General features: G+C 41.3%; 1 protein-coding gene across 1 annotated transcript in view; it reads right to left on the bottom strand.

Annotated features, from left to right (window-relative positions):
• The window catches only part of rapsn (receptor-associated protein of the synapse, 43kD), a 29600-nt gene extending 5566 nt beyond the window's left edge, over nt 1-24034 (bottom strand). The window contains exons 1-7 of the mRNA XM_052466945.1: nt 22776-24034; nt 16405-16584; nt 15184-15342; nt 12540-12698; nt 2137-2235; nt 1405-1581; nt 866-1065 (exon numbers count right to left, since the gene is read on the bottom strand). Coding sequence (XP_052322905.1) covers nt 866-1065; nt 1405-1581; nt 2137-2235; nt 12540-12698; nt 15184-15342; nt 16405-16584; nt 22776-23060 — 1259 coding nt within the window. The 5' untranslated portion in view covers nt 23061-24034. The remainder of the gene's footprint in view (nt 1-865; nt 1066-1404; nt 1582-2136; nt 2236-12539; nt 12699-15183; nt 15343-16404; nt 16585-22775) is intronic.
• Nucleotides 24035-24062: the final 28 nt, after the last annotated feature.

The following is a 24062-nucleotide window of genomic DNA, read 5'->3' as shown; positions in this document are numbered from 1 at the left end:
ATAGAAGAAGTAGAGACTCTGGGAACTGACTCATGTCAAATCCTAACAGTTCCCCCCTGTTTCCACCCCTGGACATAAAACATGTAGAATATTTTAAAACCTCTTAAGGATACGCCCCTTGTTTTTCAATTTTATCGTCTAAAATGACATTTCCAAATCTAACTGCCTGTAGCTCAGGACCTGAAGCAAGAATATGCATTTTCTTGATACCAATTGAAAGGAAACACTTTGAAGTTTGCGAAAATGTGAAATGAATGTCAGGGAATATATCACAATAGATCTGGTAAAAGATAATTACAAAGAGAAAAAAAACCAAAACATTTGTACCATCTTTGAAATGCAAGACAAAGGCCAAAATGTATTATTCCAGCCCAGCTGCAATTTAGATTTTGGCCACTAGTTGGCTGGAGTGTATGTGCAAAGTTTTAGACTGATTCAATGAACCATTGCATTTCTGTTCAAAATGTTGTATCAAGACTGCCCAAATATGCCTAATTGGTTTATTAATACATTTTCAAGTTCAAAATTGTGCACTCTCCTCAAACAGTAGCATGGTATTATTTCACTGTAATAGCTACTGTAAATTGTACAGTGCAGTTAGATGAACAAGAATTTAAGCTTTCTGCCAATATCAGATATGTCTATGTCCTGGGAAATGTTCTTGTTACTTACAACCTCATGCTAATCACATTAGCTTACGTTAGCTCAACCGTCCCGTGGGTGTGACACCGATCCTGTAGAGGATTTATTAATCAAGGAAAAAGTCCCTACTGGAGGTGGAAGATGTGAGAGCAGGGCAGAGCCACATGTAGTAATAATATGTAGACTACATAACATGTAGATGGGTGATCGTTAGAGCACCTACTGGAGGTGGAAGATGTGAGAGCAGGGCAGAGCCTGCAGCTGTTGGTTCTTCTCTCCTATGGACTCGCCACACATTCCACAGTACAGCTCCAGCTCCTCCACACACTGCAGGAACTTCACAACCTGCTCCCTCAGCTCCTCCTGCCTCTCCTTACTGCGGTAGATCCCCTCACTGAGACAGTGCACTTTTAGACTACACAGCTAACACAGGGAGAGAGAGAGGTATGTAAGGGTTAGAATCGACACACAGACTGAACGTGGCTGACTTACTGCAGTCAATTCCCTCATTCAGGCTACACAGCTAACACAGGGAGAGAGAGAGGTATGTAAGGGTTAGAATCAACACACAGACTGAAAGTAGCTGACTTACTGCAGTCGATTCCCTCATTCAGGCTACACAGCTAATGGGACAAGAACTGGAATTTAGCACAGAGCTAAAGTGTGACGTGCATCTAACTGTTGCATGATTGTTTTGTGTTTTGTGAAAGTAAAAAGGCAGCATATTTTCATGGTGTTTATTCAGAACTATGTGCACTGTACCTTGGTTCCTAAAGCTTCTGACAACTCCTGAGCTCGCTGCAGAGCATCCAGAGCCTTGTCTAATTCTTTCTGCTGGAGCCAACACTTCCCTACCCCCAGGTAGACCTGGGTCTGGCCAAGACGGTTCCCAATCTCTGTCATTATACACATGGAGGACTCATAACGAGGCAATGCTTTCTGGAGGAGAGGAGAGAACAGGAGAGGAGGGAAGGGAGGAGAGGAGAGAACAGGAGACGAGAAGAGGAGAGAACAGGAGATGAGGGGAGGAGAGAACAGGAGATGAGGGGAGGGAGGAGAGGAGAGAACAGGAGAGAACAGGAGGAGAGGAGAGAACAGAACGGGAGATGAGGGGAGAAGAGGAGAGAACAGGAGATGAGGGGAGGAGAGGAGAGAACAGGAGATGAGGGGAGGAGAGGAGAGAACAGGAGAAGAGAGAGGAGAGGACAGGGTAAGAGGAGAGAAGAGAGAAGGGGGAGAGGGGATGAGGAGAGGAGAGAACAGGAGAAGAGGGAGAGAGTAGAGGAGAGGAGAGGGTAAGAGGAGAGGGAGGAGAGAACAGGTTGAGAGGAGAGGGAGGAGAGAACAGGGTGAGAGGAGAGGGAGGAGAGAACAGGGTGAGAGGAGAGAAAATAATATTAATCAAGCCCAGACTATATTGAAGGAATGTTTTGCTCTTCAGATTACGTCCATGTATCTGTAACAGTGTAGCACGGACAGTATTTGGTTACTTACATCAACGTCATTCCGGCAGCGATGGATATCAGCGAAGTTCAGTAAGCACAGCGCCTGGAGAGGTCGGTCCCCGTGCTGCAGGGCTATCTTCATGGACTCCTGGAGGATGGGAACCACTTTAGTGTGACACACAACCTCTAAACAACACACACACAACCTCTAAACAACACACACACAACCTCTAAACAACACACACAACTTGTAAACAACACACACAACCTCTAAATAACACACACACAACCTCTGAACAACACACACAACCTCTAAACAACACACACACAACCTCTGAACAACACACACAACTTGTAAACAACACACACACAACCTCTAAATAACACACACAACCTCTGAACAACACACACACACACACACACACACACACACACACGACCTCTAAATAACACACACAACCTCTAAATAACACACACACAACTTGTAAACAACACACACACAACCTCTAAATAACACACACACAACTTGTAAACAACACACACACAACCTCTGAACACACACAACTTATAAACAACACACACACAACCTCTAAATAACACACACAACCTCTGAACAACACACACACAACCTCTAAATAACACACACAACTTGTAAACAACACACACACACAACCTCTGAACAACACACACACACACACACACAACCTCTGAACAACACACACAACCTCTGAACAACACACACACAACCTCTAAATAACACACACAACTTGTAAACAACACACACACAACCTCTAAACAACACACACAACTTGTAAACAACAAACACACAACCTCTGAACAACACACACACACACAACCTCTGAACAACACACACACAACCTCTAAATAACACACACAACTTGTAAACAACACACACACAACCTCTAAACAACATACACAACTTGTAAACAACACACACAACCTCTGAACAACACACACACAACCTCTGAACAACACACACACAACCTCTAAATAACACACACAACTTGTAAACAACACACACACAACCTCTAAACAACACACACAACTTGCAAACAACAAACACACAACCTCTGAACAACACACAACCTCTAAACAACACACACACAACCTCTAAACAACACACACACAACCTCTGAACAACACACACACAACCTCTAAATAACACATAATATATAACACATCCTTACACATCCTTACTGTACATCAGCTAAGTCCTGTTTTTACCATCCGAGGACATTAACATTAAGAACATTAAGGACATGAACATTAAGGACATTAACATTAAGGACATGAACATTAAGGACATGAACATTAAGGACATTAACATTAAGGACATGAACATTAAGGACATGAACATTAAGGACATGAACATTAAGGACATGAACATTAAGGACATTAACATTAAGGACATTAACATTAAGGACATTAACATTAAGGACATTAACATTAAGAAAATTAACATTAAGGACATGAACATTAAGGACATTAACATTAAGGACATGAACATTAAGGACATTAACATTAAGGACATGAACATTAAGAACATTAACATTAAGGACATTAACATTAAGAACATTAAGGACATTAACATTAAGGACATTAACATTAAGGACATGAACATTAAGGACATTAACATTAAGGACATTAACATTCAGGACATGAACATTAAGGACATTAACATTAAGGACATTAACATTAAGGACATTAACATTAAGAACATTAACATTAAGGACATTAACATTAAGAACATTAACATTAAGAACATTAACATTAAGGACATTAACATTAAGAACATTAACATTAAGGACATTAACATTAAGGACATGAACATTAAGGACATTAACATTAAGGACATTAACATTAAGGACATGAACATTAAGGACATTAACATTAAGGACATTAACATTAAGAACATTAACATTAAGAACATTAACATTAAGGACATTAACATTAAGAACATTAAGGACATTAACATTAAGGACATTAACATTAAGGACATTAACATTAAGGACATTAACATTAAGAACATTAACATTAAGGACATTAACATTAAGGACATGAACATTAAGGACATTAACATTAAGGACATTAACATTAAGGACATTAACATTAAGAACATGAACATTAAGGACATTAACATTAAGGACATGAACATTAAGGACATTAACATTAAGAACATTAACATTAAGGACATGAACACTAAGGACATGAACATTAAGGACATTAACATTAAGGACATTAACATTAAGGACATTAACATTAAGGACATTAACATTAAGGACATGAACATTAAGGACATTAACATTAAGGACATGAACATTAAGGACATTAACATTAAGGACATGAACATTAAGGACATTAACATTAAGGACATGAACATTAAGGACATGAACATTAAGGACATGAACATTAAGGACATTAACATTAAGGACTTTAACATTAAGGACATGAACATTAAGGACATGAACATTAAGGACATTAACATTAAGGACATGAACATTAAGGACATGAACATTAAGAACATTAACATTAAGGACATGAACATTAAGGACATTAACATTAAAAACATTAACATTAAGGACATTAACATGGACCAGGCATTTGACCTGTTGCTGGCTATAACAAAGGGTCAGTTTGTTATATCTGGAGTAATTATCCTGTCCTATTCGGTGTCCTGTGTGAATCTAAGTGTGCGTTCTCTAATTCTCTCCTTCTTTCTTTCTCTCTCTCGGAGGACCTGAGCCCTAGGACCGTGCCCCAGGACTACCTGACATGATGACTCCTTGCTGTCCCCAGTCCACCTGGCCATGCTGCTGCTCCAGTTTCAACTGTTCTGCCTTACTATTATTTGACCATGCTGGTCATTTATGAACATTTGAACATCTTGGCCATGTTCTGTTATAATCTCCACCCGGCACAGCCAGAAGAGGACTGGCCACCCCACATAGCCTGGTTCCTCTCTAGGTTTCTTCCTAGGTTTTGGCCTTTCTAGGGAGTTTTTCCTAGCCACCGTGCTTCTACACCTGCATTGCTTGCTGTTTGGGGTTTTAGGCTGGGTTTCTGTACAGCACTTTGAGATATCAGCTGATGTACGAAGGGCTATATAAATTAAATTTGATTGAAGTAACATTAAATCTAAGGTTATTGGTCATGTACACATGTTGTTGTGGATGTAGTGAAATGCTTATGGTGTCTATAGACAGTAGTTATATAGGATGGTGTGTATCGACAGTAGTTATATAGGATGGTGTGTATAGACAGTATAGACAGTAGTTATATAGGATGGTGTGTATAGACAGTAGTTATATAGGATGGTGTGTATAGACAGTAGTTATATAGGATGGTGTGTATAGACAGTAGTTATATAGGATGGTGTGTATAGACAGTATAGACAGTAGTTATATAGGATGGTGTGTATAGACAGTATAGACAGTAGTTATATAGGATGGTGTGTATAGACAGTAGTTATATAGGATGGTGTGTATAGACAGTAGTTATATAGGATGGTGTGTATAGACAGTAGTTATATAGGATGGTGTGTATAGACAGTATAGACAGTAGTTATATAGGATGGTGTGTATAGACAGTAGTTATATAGGATGGTGTGTATAGACAGTAGTTATATAGGATGGTGTGTATAGACAGTAGTTATATATGGTGGATGTGTGTATAGACAGTAGTTATATAGGATGGTGTGTATAGACAGTAGTTATATAGGATGGTGTGTATAGACAGTAGTTATATAGGATGGTGTGTATAGACAGTAGTTATATAGGATGGTGTGTATAGACAGTAGTTATATAGGATGGTGTGTATAGACAGTAGTTATATAGGATGTTGTGTATAGACAGTAGTTATATAGGATGGTGTGTAGGATGGTGTGTATAGACAGTAGTTATATAGGATGGTGTGTATAGACAGTAGTTATATAGGATGGTGTGTATAGACAGTAGTTATATAGGATGGTGTGTATAGACAGTAGTTATATAGGATGGTGTGTATAGACAGTAGTTATATAGGATGGTGTGTATAGACAGTAGTTATATAGGATGGTGTGTATAGACAGTATAGACAGTAGTTATATAGGATGGTGTGTATAGACAGTAGTTATATAGGATAGTGTGTAAAGACAGTAGTTATATAGGATGGTGTGTATAGACAGTAGTTATATAGGATGGTGTGTATAGACAGTAGTTATATAGGATGGTGTGTATAGACAGTAGTTATATAGGATGGTGTGTATAGACAGTATAGACAGTAGTTATATAGGATGGTGTGTATAGACAGTAGTTATATAGGACGGTGTTTATAGACAGTATAGACAGTAGTTATATAGGATGGTGTGTATAGACAGTAGTTATATAGGATGGTGTGTATAGACAGTAGTTATATAGGATGGTGTGTATAGACAGTAGTTATATAGGATTGTGTGTATAGACAGTATAGACAGTAGTTATATAGCATGGTGTGTATAGACAGTAGTTATATAGGATGGTGTGTATAGACAGTAGTTATATAGGATGGTGTGTATAGACAGTAGTTATATAGGATGGTGAGTATAGACAGTAGTTATATAGGATGGTGTGTATAGACAGTATAGACAGTAGTTATATAGGATGGTGTGTATAGACAGTAGTTATATAGGATAGTGTGTATAGACAGTAGTTATATAGGATGGTGTGTATAGACAGTAGTTATATAGGATGGTGTGTACAGACAGTATAGACAGTAGTTATATAGGATGGTGTGTATAGACAGTAGTTATATATAGGATGGTGTGTATAGACAGTAGTTATATAGGATGGTGTGTATAGACAGTATATACAGTAGTTATATAGGATGGTGTGTATAGACAGTAGTTATATAGGATGGTGTGTATACACAGTATAGACAGTAGTTATATAGGATGGTGTGTATAGACAGTAGTTATATAGGATGGTGTGTATAGACAGTAGTTATATAGGATGGTGTGTATAGACAGTAGTTATATAGGATGGTGTGTATAGACAGTAGTTATATAGGATGGTGTGTATAGACAGTAGTTATATAGGATGGTGTGTATAGACAGTAGTTATATAGGATGGTGTGTATAGACAGTAGTTATATAGGATGGTGTGTATAGACAGTAGTTATATAGGATGGTGTGTATAGACAGTAGTTATATAGGATGGTGTGTATAGACAGTAGTTATATAGGATGGTGTGTATAGACAGTAGTTATATAGGATGGTGTGTATAGTAGTTAGACAGTTATATAGGATGGTGTGTATAGACAGTAGTTATATAGGATGGTGTGTATAGACAGTAGTTATATAGGATGGTGTGTATAGACAGTAGTTATATAGGATGGTGTGTATAGACAGTAGTTATATAGGATGGTGTGTATAGACAGTATAGACAGTAGTTATATAGGATGGTGTGTATAGACAGTAGTTATATAGGATGGTGTGTATAGACAGTAGTTATATAGGATGGTGTGTATAGACAGTAGTTATATAGGATGGTGTGTATAGACAGTAGTTATATAGGATGGTGTGTATAGACAGTAGTTATATAGGATGGTGTGTATAGACAGTGTAGACAGTAGTTATACAGGATGGTGTATATAGACAGTGGTTATATAGAATGGTGTGTATAGACAGTAGTTATATAGGATGGTGTGTATAGACAGTAGTTATATAGGATGGTGTGTATAGACAGTAGTTATATAGGATGGTGTGTATAGACAGTAGTTATATAGGATGGTGTGTCTATAGACAGTATAGACAGTAGTTATACAGGATGGTGTGTATAGACAGTAGTTATATAGGATGGTGTGTATAGACAGTGGTTATATAGAGGATGGTGTGTATAGACAGTAGTTATATAGGATGGTGTGTATAGACAGTAGTTATATAGATGGATGGTGTATAGACAGTAGTTATATAGGATGGTGTGTATAGACAGTAGTTATATAGGATGGTGTAGACAGTATAGACAGTAGTTATACAGTAGTTATATAGGATGGTGTGTATAGACAGTAGTTATATAGGATGGTGTGTATAGACAGTAGACAGTAGTTATATAGGATGTGTGTATAGACAGTAGTTATATAGGATGGTGTGTATAGACAGTAGTTATATTAGGATGGTGTGTATAGACAGTAGTTATATAGGATGGTGTGTATAGACAGTAGTTATATAGGATGGTGTGTATAGACAGTAGTTATATAGGATGGTGTGTATAGACAGTAGTTATATAGGATGGTGTCTATAGACAGTAGTTATATAGGATGGTGTGTATAGACAGTAGTTATATAGGATGGTGTGTATAGACAGTAGTTATATAGGATGGTGTGTATAGACAGTAGTTATATAGATGGTGTGTATAGACAGTAGTTATATAGGATGGTGTGTATAGACAGTAGTTATATAGGATGGTGTGTATAGACAGTAGTATAGACAGTAGTTATATAGGATGGTGTGTATAGACAGTAGTTATATAGGATGGTGTGTATAGACAGTAGTTATATAGGATAGGATGGTGTGTATAGACAGTAGTTATATAGGATGGTGTGTATAGACAGTAGTTATATAGGATGGTGTGTATAGACAGTAGTTATATAGGATGGTGTGTATGTATAGACAGTAGTTATATATGGTGTGTATAGACAGTAGTTATATAGGATGGTGTGTATAGACAGTAGTTATATAGGATGGTGTGTATAGACAGTAGTTATATAGGATGGTGTGTATAGACAGTAGTTATACAGGATGGTGTGTATAGACAGTAGTTATATAGGATGGTGTGTATAGACAGTAGTTATATAGGATGGTGTATGTATAGACAGTAGTTATATAGGATGGTGTGTATAGAAGTAGGATGGTGTGATATATAGGAGGATGGTGTGTATAGACAGTAGTTATATAGGATGGTGTGATGGTGATGGGTGTATAGACAGTAACTAGGATGGTGTTATAGGTAGCTTATGACAGAGGGATGGTGTTGGCTTGCCAGATCATTGGCTTGCCAGTCCTACCATTACAGGGGGCTAACTGAATGTCCATTACTGAGGGCTCAACTGAGGGCTGCTAACTATGGGCTGGTAACTGAGGCCTGCTAACTGAAGGCTGATAACTGAGGCCTGCTAACTGAAGGCTGGTAACTGAGGGCTGCTTGGGCTGCTAACTGAAGCCTGCTAACTGAGGGCTGATAACGGAGGGCTGATTGGGCTGCTAACTGAGGACTGCTAACTGAGGACTGCTAACTGAGGACTGCTGACTGAGGGCTGATGACTGAGGGCTGCTAACTGAGAACTGCTAACTGAGGGCTGCTAACTGAGGACTGCTAACTGAGGACTGCTAACTGAGGACTGCTGACTGAGGGCTGATGACTGAGGGCTGATTGGGCTGCTAACTGAGGGCTGCTAACTGAGGAATACTAACTGAGGCCTGCTAAAAGAGGGCTGCAAATTGAGGGCTGCTAACTGACGACTGCTAACTGAGGACTGCTAACTGAGGCCTGCTTACTGAGGCCTGCTTACTGAGGCCTGCTAACTGAGGACTGCTAACTGAGGACTGCTAACTGAGGACTGCTAACTGAGGACTGCTAACTGAGGACTGCTAACTGAGGACTGCTTACTGAGGACTGCTAACTGAGGGCTGCTTACTGAGGCCTGCTAACTGAGGGCTGCTAACTGAGGCCTGCTAACTGAGGCCTGCTAACTGAGGGCTGCTAACTGAGGGCTGCTAACTGAGGGCTGCTTACTGAGGGCTGCTAACTGAGGGCTGCTAACTGAGGGCTGCTAACTGAGGCCTGCTTACTGAGGCCTGCTAACTGAGGGCTGCTTACTGAGGCCTGCTAACTGAGGGCTGCTAACTGAGGGCTGCTAACTGAGGCCTGCTAACTGAGGCCTGCTAACTGAGGCCTGCTAACTGAGGCCTGCTTACTGAGGCCTGCTTACTGAGGCCTGCTAACTGAGGCCTGCTAACTGAGGCCTGCTAACTGAAGGCTGATAACTGAGGCCTGCTAACTGAAGGCTGATAACTGAGGGCTGCTAACTGAAGGCTGCTAACTGAGGGCTGCTAACTGAGGGCTGCTAACTGAGGGCTGCTAACTGAGGGCTGCTAACTGAGGGCTGCTAACTGAGGGCTGCTAACTGAGGGCTGCTAACTGAGGGCTGCTAATTGAGGGCTGCTAACTGAGGGCTGCTAACTGAAGGCTGATAACTGAGGGCTGATTGGGCTGCTAACTGAGGCCTGCTAACTGAGGCCTGCTAACTGAGGACTGCTAACTGAGGGCTGCTAACTGAGGCCTGCTAACTGAGGCCTGCTAACTGAGGGCTGATAACTGAGGGCTGCTAACTGAGGGCTGCTTACTGAGGCCTGCTAACTGAGGGCTGCTAACTGAGGCCTGCTAACTGAGGCCTGCTAACTGAGGGCTGCTAACTGAGGGCTGCTATTGTTTTTACTCCAGGATGAATTATTTCCTTGGTCGGATGTATTCTAACTATGACAGGATGAATGAAATATGTTGGAGCTAAATCTATTCAGCAGAACAGAGGTGATAAATCTGAAACAACACTCCCCATTTCAGTCCCCAATGGAACCCTATTCCCTATATAGTGCCCTACAGGGCTATGGTCAAATGGAACCCTATTCCCTATATAGTGCCCTACAGGGCTATGGTCAAATGGAACCCTATTCCCTATATAGTGCCCTACAGGGCTATGGTCAAATGGAACCCAATTCCCTATATAGAGCCCTACAGGGCTATGGTCAAATTGAACCCTATTCCCTATATAGTGCCCTACAGGGCTATGGTCAAATGGAACCCTATTCCCTATATAGTGCCCTACAGGGCTATGGTCAAATGGAACCCTATTCCCTATATAGTTCCCTACAGGGCTATGGTCAAATGGAACCCTATTCCCTATATAGTGCCCTACAGGGCTATGGTCAAATGGAACCCTATTCCCTATATCGTGCCCTACAGGGCTATGGTCAAATGGAACCCTATTCCCTATATAGTTCCCTACAGGGCTATGGTCAAATGGAACCCTATTCCCTATATAGTTCCCTACAGGGCTATGGTCAAATGGAACCCTATTCCCTATATAGTGCCCTACAGGGCTATGGTCAAATGGAACCCTATTCCCTATATAGTGCCCTACAGGGCTATGGTCAAATGGAACCCTATTCCCTATATGGTCAAAGTGCCCTACAGGGCTATGGTCAAATGGAACCCTATTCCCTATATAGTGCCCTACAGGGCTATGGTCAAATGGAACCCTATTCCCTATATAGTGCCCTACAGGGCTATGGTCAAATGGAACCCTATTCCCTATATAGAGCCCTACAGGGCTATGGTCAAATGGAACCATATTCCCTATATAGAGCCCTACAGGGCTATGGTCATTTGGGATACCCCTCCCCACTGCTCTGCTACTACCCAACCACCACCACTCCTGCAGTCCTTAGCAGTGACATCAAGGTATTTCTCTGTCTCTCCAGTAAAGTATTACAGTTAACTCTGTCCCCTCTGTGTTAATGAACACTTTAAACCAGAGGCAGCATATTTATACCCAGAGGTCTAAGATCGTACAACACAAAGACATACTATACTGCCTGGTATGCCGGCCGCACCTGTCACTGATACGGTCTGTCACTCTCTAACACAAAGACACACAACTAAGTGTAGAAAACATTAAGAACACTAATATTGAGTTGCACATGGTACAGAATAGCAGAGTATATCACAGTGGTTTCTGAACTCACCTACCACTACCGTCACCTTTTAATTGAACTTTCCGTTGACCTTCTGAATTATTTTATTTATTTTATTTCACCTTTATTTAACCAGGTAGGCCAGTTGAGAACCAGTTCTCATTTACAACTGCGACCTGGCCAGGATAAAGCAAAGCAGTGCGACACATACAACACAGATTTACACATGGAATAAACAATCGTACAGTCAATAACACAATAGAGAAAAAAAAGAATATCAATATACAGTGCGTGTAAATGACGTGAGGTAAGGTAATAAATAGGCCATCGTAGCGAAGTAATTACAATTTAGCAAATTAACACTGGAGTGATAGATGAGCAGATGATGATGAGCAAGTAGAGATGCTGGTGTGCAAAAGAGCAGTAAAGTTTTTAAAAAACAATATGGGGATGAGGTAGGTAGTTGGATGGGCTATTTACAGATGGGCTATTTACAGCTGCAGCGATCGGTTTAGCTGCTCAGATAGCTTATGTTTAAAGTTAGTGAGCCAAATATAAGTCTACAGCTTCAGCGATTTTTGCAATTTTTGCAATGGAAATGGAGTCGACACCAACCCTCGTTTACAGCAGTATCTAGTCTCGTATCATCTCTGGGAATGTAGGTAATACATAATAACTCACTGGATGACTGAACAATGCCACTAATACTAAACACTAATAAACGTTACCTCACAGCACTCCATGGCATCAGGCAGACGGTCCAGTTTCCTGTAGGCTACAGACATGTGGTACTGGCTCATGGCCCTGTACTTCAGACTCCAGCCTTTACCGTAGTCATTCACCAGCTCAGCCGCTTTACACGGGAAGAACAGGGCCTTCTCATAGTCCTGATGGGAGGACATAACAGATCATTTACACAGGAAGAACAGGGCTTTCTCATAGTCCTGATGGGAGGACATAACATCATTTACAGGAAGAACAGGGCTTTCTCATAGTCCTGATGGGAGGACATAACAGATCATTTACAGGAAGAACAGGGCTTTCTCATAGTCCTGATGGGAGGACATAACAGATAATTTACACAGGAAGAACAGGGCTTTCTCATAGTCCTGATGGGAGGACATAACAGATCATTTACAGGAAGAACAGGGCTTTCTCATGGTCCTGATGGGAGGACATAACAGATCATTTACAGGAAGAACAGGGCTTTCTCATAGTCCTGATGGGAGGACATAACAGATCATTTACAGGAAGAACAGGGCTTTCTCATAGTCCTGATGGGAGGACATAACAGATCATTTACAGGAAGAACAGGGCTTTCTCATAGTCCTGATGGGAGGACATAACAGATCATTTACAGGAAGAACAGGGCTTTCTCATAGTCCTGATGGGAGGACATAACAGATCATTTACAGGAAGAACAGGGCTTTCTCATAGTCCTGATGGGAGGACATAACATCATTTTACAGGAAGAACAGGGCTTTCTCATAGTCCTGATGGGAGGACATAACAGATCATTTACAGGAAGAACAGGGCTTTCTCATAGTCCTGATGGGAGGACATAACAGATCATTTACAGGAAGAACAGGGCTTTCTCATAGTCCTGATGGGAGGACATAACAGATAATTTACACAGGAAGAACAGGGCTTTCTCATAGTCCTGATGGGAGGACATGACATCATTTACACAGGAAGAACAGGGCTTTCTCATAGTCCTGATGGGAGGACATGACATCATTTACACAGGAAGAACAGGGCTTTCTCATAGTCCTGATGGGAGGACATAACAGATAATTTACACAGGAAGAACAGGGCTTTCTCATAGTCCTGATGGGAGGACATGACATCATTTACACAGGAAGAACAGGGCTTTCTCATAGTCCTGATGGGAGGACATGACATCATTTACACAGGAAGAACAGGGCTTTCTCATAGTCCTGATGGGAGGAAACAGAACAGATGGATGAGTTTTTTGAAATGTATTTTACCTTTATTTAACTAGGCAAGTCCCTAACCCTAACCCTAACAAATTCTTATTTTCAATGACGGCCTACCAGGGAACAGTGGGTTAACTGCCTTGTTCTCAACGCTCTAACCACTAGGCTACGCTGCCGTGAGGAGCCGGCGTCCATTTTAAAAATTGAATTGAACTTTTATTTAATTGAACCATGTTATCCCATTCGGGTCAGAATCTCTCTTTCACAAGGGAGTCCTTGCTAAAAGAGGGCAGCTCTGTGAAACACACACTTGGTCTACAGCCAGATTTAGCAGTCCGGATCAGCAACACTACAGTTTTGATATAAACTTGACCTCTTTATAAGCGTTCTAACTTGGTGCCATAATATTCTAACCGGCGATTTAATTAATGACCGCTGAGAGTTTAGTCTGTCCTGTATTATTAGGGCGAGCAGATTCAACTTTCATTCTCCGGACGCCGGCTAATCTGGACCTGATTGAAACCAATCCACTTGTTGGAATCTAGGGATTACTGGGACAAATCTCACGTGTCAAAACGGAATACAACAGACCTCTACCAGGCTAGACCCAGGCCTCGACTACACAGGCAGGCCTCCACCAAGCTAGAATACAACAGACCTCTACCAGGCTAGACCCAGGCCTCGACTACACAGGCAGGCCTCCACCAAGCTAGAATACAACAGGGCCTCTACCAGGCTAGACCCAGGCCTCGACTACACAGGCAGGCCTCCACCAAGCTAGAATACAACAGACCTCTACCAGGCTAGACCCAGGCCTCGACTACACAGGCAGGCCTCCACCAAGCTAGAATACAACAGGGCCTCTACCAGGCTAGACCCAGGCCTCGACTACACAGGCAGGCCTCCACCAAGCTAGAATACAACAGACCTCTACCAGGCTAGACCCAGGCCTCGACTACACAGGCAGGCCTCCACCAAGCTAGAATACAACAGACCTCTACCAGGCTAGACCCAGGCCTCGACTACACAGGCAGGCCTCCACCAAGCTAGAATACAACAGGGCCTCTACCAGGCTAGACCCAGGCCTCGACTACACAGGCAGGCCTCCACCAAGCTAGAATACAACAGACCTCTACCAGGCTACAATACAACATAACTACAATAACAACTGTACTAGGGACAACACAGTTAGTCTGGGACCAGTGTAGGGGACAAAACACACTACTACACAGGCCTCTACCAGGCCTGAATACAACAGGCCTCTGACCAGGGCCTATGTGGCTCACTCAGCCTTTGCACCAAAATGCATTTGTTGAATTGAAGGAGGACTCTTCTGAGAATTGATAATACTTCGAAAGACTATTTTTACCAATGTAATAACAAATATAGGACATTTTCTCAGAACGTCATAATAGACATACTGTCGACACTTTACCTTGAGCTGGATGTAGAAGTTCCCCAGGCTGCAGCAGACTCTAGACTCCAGCATCTTGTCATCGTTGTTGTGGGCGTAGCGCAGGGCCTTCTCATAGCTCTCTAGAGCCTTCTGGAACACACTGACGCCCAGGAACGCGTTGCCCATGCTCAGACACACCTGGAAACACAAGTAGAGGCAGAGGTCATAAAGGCAGAAGTCGTAAAGGCCTTGACTTCATTTGCATTGTGGCATTTTATTCAGTAAACCCAGATGTACGCAGACGTCCAGAGGTCCCAGAGGTCTCAGACATCCAGAGGTCCCAGACATCCAGAGGTCCCAGACATCCAGAGGTCCCAGACATCCAGAGGTCCCAGACATCCAGAGGTCCCAGACATCCAGAGGTCCCAGAGGTCCCAGACATCCAGAGGTCCCAGAGGTCCCAGACATCCAGAGGTCCCAGACATCCAGAGGTCCCAGACATCCAGAGGTCCCAGACATCCAGAGGTCCCAGACATCCAGAGGTCCCAGACATCCAGAGATCCCAGAGGTCCCAGAGGTCCCAGACATCCAGAGGTCCCAGAGGTCCCAGACATCCAGAGGTCCCAGACATCCAGAGGTCCCAGAGGTCCCAGACATCCAGAGGTCCCAGACATCCAGAGGTCCCAGACATCCAGAGGTCCCAGACGTCCCAGACATCCAGAGGTCCCAGACGTCCCAGACATCCAGACGTCCCAGACATCCAGAGGTCCCAGAGATCCCAGAGGTCCCAGAGATCCCAGAGGTCCCAGAGATCCCAGAGGTCCCAGACATCCAGAGGTCCCAGACATCCAGAGGTCCCAGAGGTCCCAGACATCCAGAGGTCCCAGACATCCAGAGGTCCCAGACATCCAGAGGTCCCAGACATCCAGAGGTCCCAGAGGTCCCAGACGTCCCAGAGGTCCCAGACGTCCCAGACATCCAGAGGTCCCAGACATCCAGAGGTCCCAGACATCCAGAGGTCCCAGACGTCCCAGACATCCAGAGGTCCCAGACGTCCCAGACGTCCCAGACGTCCCAGAGGTCCCATTCTCTTTATTTTCCTATTGTTTTGTCTCTTACTGTAAGAACGTGTTGTTTATTGTTGTTTTGTTTTCTGCCACCATTATGTATGTGTCCTGTGTTGTTTGGCAACAGGAAATAAGGCGAAACAGCATGTATTACAGTATTATAATATTATTGTATATTATTGCTGAGACCCACCTGTCCGTTAAGTTGCAGACTGACAGTAGTTCCCTGCATGTTCAGGCAGGTCTTACAGTAGGACACAGTCTTCTGGAAGTCACACAGCTTCTCGTTGCTCCTAGCCAGGTTCAGGTAGCCCTCAGTCAGGTAGTCTGGGTCCTCCATCTCCCTGGCTGTGTCTATCTGGGCCAAGGCATACTGACGGAGGAGAGAGAGAGAGAGAGGATGAAGAACGATTTGGATGAAGGACTATTTGGCCAAAATAGGTCGGCCCAATGTAGATAATTAATCATTAATAATTAACACTATAGACACAATGTAGACAACTAACACTAAAGACACAATGTAGATAATTAACACTATAGACACAATGTAGATAATTAACACTGGAGACACAATGTAGATAATTAACACTGGAGACACAATGTAGATAACTAACACCATAAACACAATGTAGATAACTAACACCATAAACACAATGTAGATAACTAACACCATAAACACAATGTAGATAACTAACACCATAAACACAATGTAGATAACTAACACTATAGACACAATGTAGATAACTAACACTATAGACACAATGTAGATAACTAACACTATAGACACAATGTAGATAATTAACACTATAGACACAATGTAGATCACTAACACCATAGACACAATGTAGATAACTAACACCATAGACACAATGTAGATAACTAACACTATAGACACAATGTAGATAACTAACACTATGGACACAATGTAGATAACTAACACTATAGACACAATGTAGATAACTAACACTATAGACACAATGTAGATAACTAACAATGTAGACCAAATCTAGATAACTAACACTATGGATTGAATGTAGTTAATTAACACTATGGACACAATGTAGATAACACTATAGACACAATGTAGATAACTAACACTATAGACACAATGTAGATAACTAACACCATAAACACAATGTAGATAACTAACACTATAGACACAATGTAGATAACTAACACTATAGACACAATGTAGATAACTAACACCATAGACACAATGTAGATAACTAACACTATGGACACAACATAATATATATAATAATAATAATATAATAATAATAACATATAAAACTAACACTATAGACACAATGTAGATCACTAACACCATAGACACAATGTAGATAACTAACACCATAGACACAATGTAGATAACTAACACTATAGACACAATGTAGATAACTAACACTATGGACACAATGTAGATAACTAACACTATAGACACAATGTAGATAACTAACACTATAGACACAATGTAGATAACTAACACTATGGACACAATGTAGATAACTAACACTATAGACACAATGTAGATAACTAACACTATGGACACAATGTAGATAACTAACACTGGACACAATGTAGATAACTAACACTATAGACACAATGTAGATAACTAACACTATAGACACAATGTAGATAACTAACACTATAGACACAATGTAGATAACTAACACTATGGACACAATGTAGATAACTAACACCATAAACACAATGTAGATAACTAACACTATAGACACAATGTAGATAACTAACACTGGAGACAATGTAGATAACTAACACTGGAGACAATGTAGATAACTAACACTGGAGACAATGTAGATAACTAACACTATAGACACAATGTAGATAACTAACACTGGAGACAATGTAGATAACTAACACTGGAGACAATGTAGATAACTAACACTGGAGACAATGTAGATAACTAACACGATAGACACAATGTAGATCACTAACACTATGGACACAATGTAGATCACTAACACTATAGACACAATGTAGATCACTAACACTATGGACACAATGTAGATAACTAACACTATAGACACAATGTAGATAACTAACACTATGGACACAATGTAGATCACTAACACTATAGACACAATGTAGATAACTAACACGATAGACACAATGTAGATCACTAACACTATGGACACAATGTAGATCACTAACACTATAGACACAATGTAGATCACTAACACTATGGACACAATGTAGATAACTAACACTATAGACACAATGTAGATCACTAACACTATGGACACAATGTAGATCACTAACACTATAGACACAATGTAGATCACTTACACTATAGACACAATGTAGATAACTAACACTATAGACACAATGTAGATAACTAACACTGGAGACAATGTAGATCACTAACACTATGGACACAATGTAGATCACTAACACTATAGACACAATGTAGATAACTAACACTATAGACACAATGTAGATAACTAACACTATGGACACAATGTAGATCACTAACACTATAGACACAATGTAGATCACTAACACTATAGACACAATGTAGATAACTAACACTATAGACACAATGTAGATAACTAACACTATGGACACAATGTAGATCACTAACACTATGGACACAATGTAGATAACTAACACCATAAACACAATGTAGATAACTAACACTATGGACACAATGTAGATCACTAACACTATAGACACAATGTAGATAACTAACACTATAGACACAATGTAGATAACTAACACTATGGACACAATGTAGATAACTAACACTATGGACACAATGTAGATCACTAACACTATAGACACAATGTAGATAACTAACACTATAGACACAATGTAGATAACTAACACTATGGACACAATGTAGATAACTAACACTATAGACACATTGTAGATCACTAACACCATAAACACAATGTAGATAACTAACACTATGGACACAATGTAGATAACTAACACTATGGACACAATGTAGATCACTAACACTATGGACACAATGTAGATAACTAACACTATAGACACATTGTAGATCACTAACACCATAAACACAATGTAGATAACTAACACTATGGACACAATGTAGATAACTAACACTATGGACACAATGTAGATCACTAACACTATGGACACATTGTAGATAACTAACACTATAGACACAATGTAGATCACTAACACCATAAACACAATGTAGATCACTAACACTATGGACACAATGTAGATAACTAACACTATAGACACATTGTAGATAACTAACACTATAGACACAATGTAGATCACTAACACCATAAACACAATGTAGATAACTAACACTATGGACACAATGTAGATAACTAACACTATGGACACAATGTAGATCACTAACACCATAAACACAATGTAGATACTGTAACTAAAACTATATGCCATCTTGACAGATCTCTATTGAAAGTGCTTTTCTGTCCATCACTAGGCCTAATCTGTAGCTGGGGGACTGGCCTCGCAGTTACAAAACAAAACCTTTTGATAGGATAGAAGTAATGGAATATTGTTATTTATAAAATTATGTCATGTACCTAAATATATAGAACAATTTAGTCACCCTTAACACATAAGAGTTAAGAAGTTACAGAAGTTCAAGTTTTACTTCACAGTCTCCCGTTTTGGGGCCCGGTAACTAACTTAATGAAGTATTCATTAAGCAGTGCGTACAGGAGAGAGTAGGGAGTTTTATGTCAACAAGGCCCACATCCGAGCTCTGGTTGCAAGGCTTTCTCTGTGCCCCCAGTCGCCTGTATCCTGTGGAAGCCACACATTAACCCCCTGATGCTCCTCAGGGTTCAGTTTAGATAACGCCATAGAAATAGAATGTACTACAGTCAGATATTATATACTCAGACATGGTCTGAGGGGCTTTGTCTATTCTAGTCCGATCTATTTCTATGGATAATCCCAGGAGGAGAGGTTTGAAACAACACCATGTTCTTTGATCATTGTTGAAATACTGCAATGGAAGAGCTGGAGAACGTATCTCGATCATTCATCGTGGTGGATGACACATTAAATTAATGACAACAGCAGCATCCACTCATCATATCTCTCCACACAACCTCACAGCAGATTTACTGCCATTTCAGTTTAAAACCCCATGCATTCTTGGAACCGGTTCAAGGAACAGAACTGAAAATCCGCATAAGAACAGAAATGGAACCGGGTACGAAAGTGATCCATACTGTTCCGGAACAGAACCGTCTTTTTCATTCCAGGCAATTTTTTCAGACCCACAAAAAAAATGCAACAAAGCACCTATGCAAAGCCCTCACTCTGTCACTCAGTAACTTATTCCAGTGTCTGCCTGTCACCTGAAAATCTTTGCCCGTGTGTGTGTAGGCTACATGCCCCTCCCCCCTCTGAAGCACAGGCTACTGACCAGACATTACAATTATTATTCAGAAAATAGGAAGAGAGATGATTTATTAGCTAGAGAAGAACGAATTCACCTTTTCAAATGCTAGTTAAGGATACTACAGGCCTAGTTATCATGTTTCATGTTGGATTTATTAACTACACAAAGGAAGTGTTTTTAGTTCAAATCAAATCTTATTTTGTCACATATACATGGTTAGCAGATGTTAATGTGAGTGTAGTGAAATGCTTTTGCTTCTCGTTCCGACAATGCAGTAATAACAATGAGTAATCTAACCTAACAATTCCACAACAACTACCTTTACAAGTGTAAGGGGATAAAGAGTATGTACATAAAGACATATGAATGAGTGATGGTATAGAACGGCATAGGCAAGATGCAGTGGATGGTAGAGAGTACAGTATATACATATGAGATGAGTAATGTAGGGTATGTAAACAAGATGCAGTAGATGGTATAGAGTACAGTATATACATATGAGATGAGTAATGTAGGGTATGTAAACAAGATGCAGTAGATGGTATAGAGTACAGTATATACATATGAGATGAGTAATGTAGGGTATGTAAACAAGATGCAGTAGATGGTATAGAGTACAGTATATACATATGAGATGAGTAATGTAGGGTATGTAAACAAGATGCAGTAGATGGTATAGAGTACAGTATATACATATGAGATGAGTAATGTAGGGTATGTAAACAAGATGCAGTAGATGGTATAGAGTACAGTATATACATATGAGATGAGCAATACAGGGCATGTAAACATTATATTAAGTGGCATTGTTTAGAGTGGCTAGTGATACATTTTTTCCATACATTTTCCATGATTAAAGTGACTGGAGTTGAGTCCGTATGTTGTTGCTGCTCTGCACACACAAGCGTGTTAGCTAGCTAGCTATGCAACGTTCCTCCATAGAAGCCACTCCTCTTTTAGGTATAATTCTGTGGACCTAATTCAGGTGATGATGTCATAACAAGATGCCCAGAGTAACCGGTGTGAAATGGCTAGCTAGTTAGCGGGGTGAGAGCTAATAGCGTTTCAATCAGTGACGTCACTCGCTCTGAGACCTTGAAGTAGTTGTTCCCCCTTTGCTCTGCGAAGGGCCGCGGCTTTTGTGGAGCGATGGGTAACGATGCTTCGTGGGTGACTGTTGTTGATGTGTGCAGAGGGTCCCTGGTTCGAGCCCAGGTTGGGGCGAGGAGAGGGACGGAAGCTACCCTTTAACACTACAAGCCTCCTCCTCAACCACTTCTTGCTCTCTCCTCACCTGCAAAATGTCAGTTGAGTCTTGCTCCATAGACTACACTTGTGTGTCCATCATGCATCTGAACAACTAGCTGGCCGACTTCATCTGCACTGATTGGTCTAAACAACTAGCTGACCACCTCCACCTGCACTGATTGGTCTAAACAACTAGCTGACCACCTCCACCTGCACTGATTGGTCTAAACAACTAGCTGACCACCTCCACCTGCACTGATTGGTCTAAACAACTAGCTGACCACCTCCACCTGCACTGATTGGTCTAAACAACTAGCTTGCCTGCTTCATGAAGTAATTTAATGAGATAAATGTAAACAACTGTTGATTTCAGGTTAAAAAAAGGAATAGAAAGTAAAGATATAAACCGGTACTTTTTGTTTCGTTTTTCGAACCGGTTCATGACATTATTTTGTTGGTTGGCACTTACAAGCTTTTTATGTTCAGAACAAAACGATTGGAAAATAATTTCAGTTCCAACCCTTTGCTGCTATAAAATTGATAGTGCTGCGTTATAATCCCAAAATATGGACACTGTTTGGGGTTTTAGGCTGGGTTTCTGTACAGCACTTTGAGATATCAGCTGATGTACGAAGGGCTATATAAATACATTTGATTTGATTTGATATCCTTTACATAATACATACAGGACTTGGAGGATATCAGAGGATCATACTACAAAGTCTATCCTATGAAATAGTTTTTTGTCTAACTCGACTAATGCCTAATATCAACTGTTCAATCAGGATGTGGAATGTGTCTACAACTGTGTGACATGCTGCCCAAATAGCTAACATCTCAACACTTCAATAACAGTATGTTGAACTGATGAGAAATTAGAAAACATCTATTTCAACATGGCTAGTGAATTTGACAGGGACTCTCTCTCTCTGTTTTACCTTGAGCATCTCTTTATACTTCCCCATCTCAGAGTGGGCGGTGATGAGACAGCCCAGCACTCTGAACTTCCCCCCGGGGTCTGAGGTCTTCTCCAGCACCTTGGTCCAGACATGCAGGGCTTTGTCAGTCTGATTGGCCTGATACAGCTTTAAGCCTTTCTCTACCTGCTGCTTGGTTTGGTCCTGGCCCATCTCTGCTACAAGGAGGTGCCTCATAAAAATATTCATCCGTTTAGGTGTTGTTTGGCTTTCAGTGGAGGACCAAGAAAGTAGATCCTTGCCCATGTACAGTGAGTTACGTTAAGAAAGTAGTTCCTTGCCCATGTACAGTGAGTTACATTAAGAAAGATCTGGTCGTAAAGACTGAGGATCCTCTAACGATCTACGATTCTCTGACGTTCCTCTCTGTGGTACTAGGCCTCTCTCTCTGATCCAGTAGGTCTCTATATCTCTCTCTCTGATCCAGTAGGTCTCTATATCTCTCTCTCTGATCCAGTAGGTCTCTATATCTCTCTCTCTGATCCAGTTGGTCTCTATATCTCTCTCTCTGATCCAGTAGGTCTCTATATCTCTCTCTCTGATCCAGTAGGTCTCTATATCTCTCTCTCTGATCCAGTAGGTCTCTATATCTCTCTCTCTGATCCAGTTGGTCTCTATATCTCTCTGTCTGATCCAGTTGGTCTCTATATCTCTCTCTCTGATCCAGTTGGTCTCTATATCTCTCTCTCTGATCCAACTCTCTCAGCTCCGGCAGGCGACGGGTCAGGATGACTGGGAGGAAACTGGATCCAGGACTTTAAAGGACCAGCCAACTAACACCTTCATACCTAATCACGTTGAGGACGAGGCGAAAGGAAAACCAAACGTGTCCCTCCCTACTTCCTCGATCCAACAGTAACACCTTTAAGAGTTCACAGTTCACTTCCCGAAGAAATTCTGCTTTCGAAAAACGCTGCAGAAACACGTCTCCCTGCGAAGTGCTGGCAGCGGTATCCCAGAATATCTGCTCCCTCCGCACCCCTGTGAAAGGAATGTCCAGCGCCCCAGTGTCCCCCCCCCTTTCCTCTCCCTGTCCCTGGGCTGGCGCTGCAGCAGATGTCCCTGTCACTCTGGACCATGTGTCACTATAGGAATCCTGCTCTGTCCTCTGTTCACAGATCCAAGGTCCCGATAGGAGACGCTATACCCTCTCTACCCTCCTCACAGAAAGACCTCAACCTTTCAACCAAACTCTGACTGAAGATAAAACGCTACCTCCACATCCCAGCCGTCAGAAAATGCATAGAG

Source organism: Oncorhynchus keta, chromosome 17, assembly GCF_023373465.1.
Source record: "Oncorhynchus keta strain PuntledgeMale-10-30-2019 chromosome 17, Oket_V2, whole genome shotgun sequence".
NCBI classification, from domain to species: domain Eukaryota; kingdom Metazoa; phylum Chordata; class Actinopteri; order Salmoniformes; family Salmonidae; genus Oncorhynchus; species Oncorhynchus keta.
This window is presented reverse-complemented; position numbering and strand designations above follow the sequence as displayed.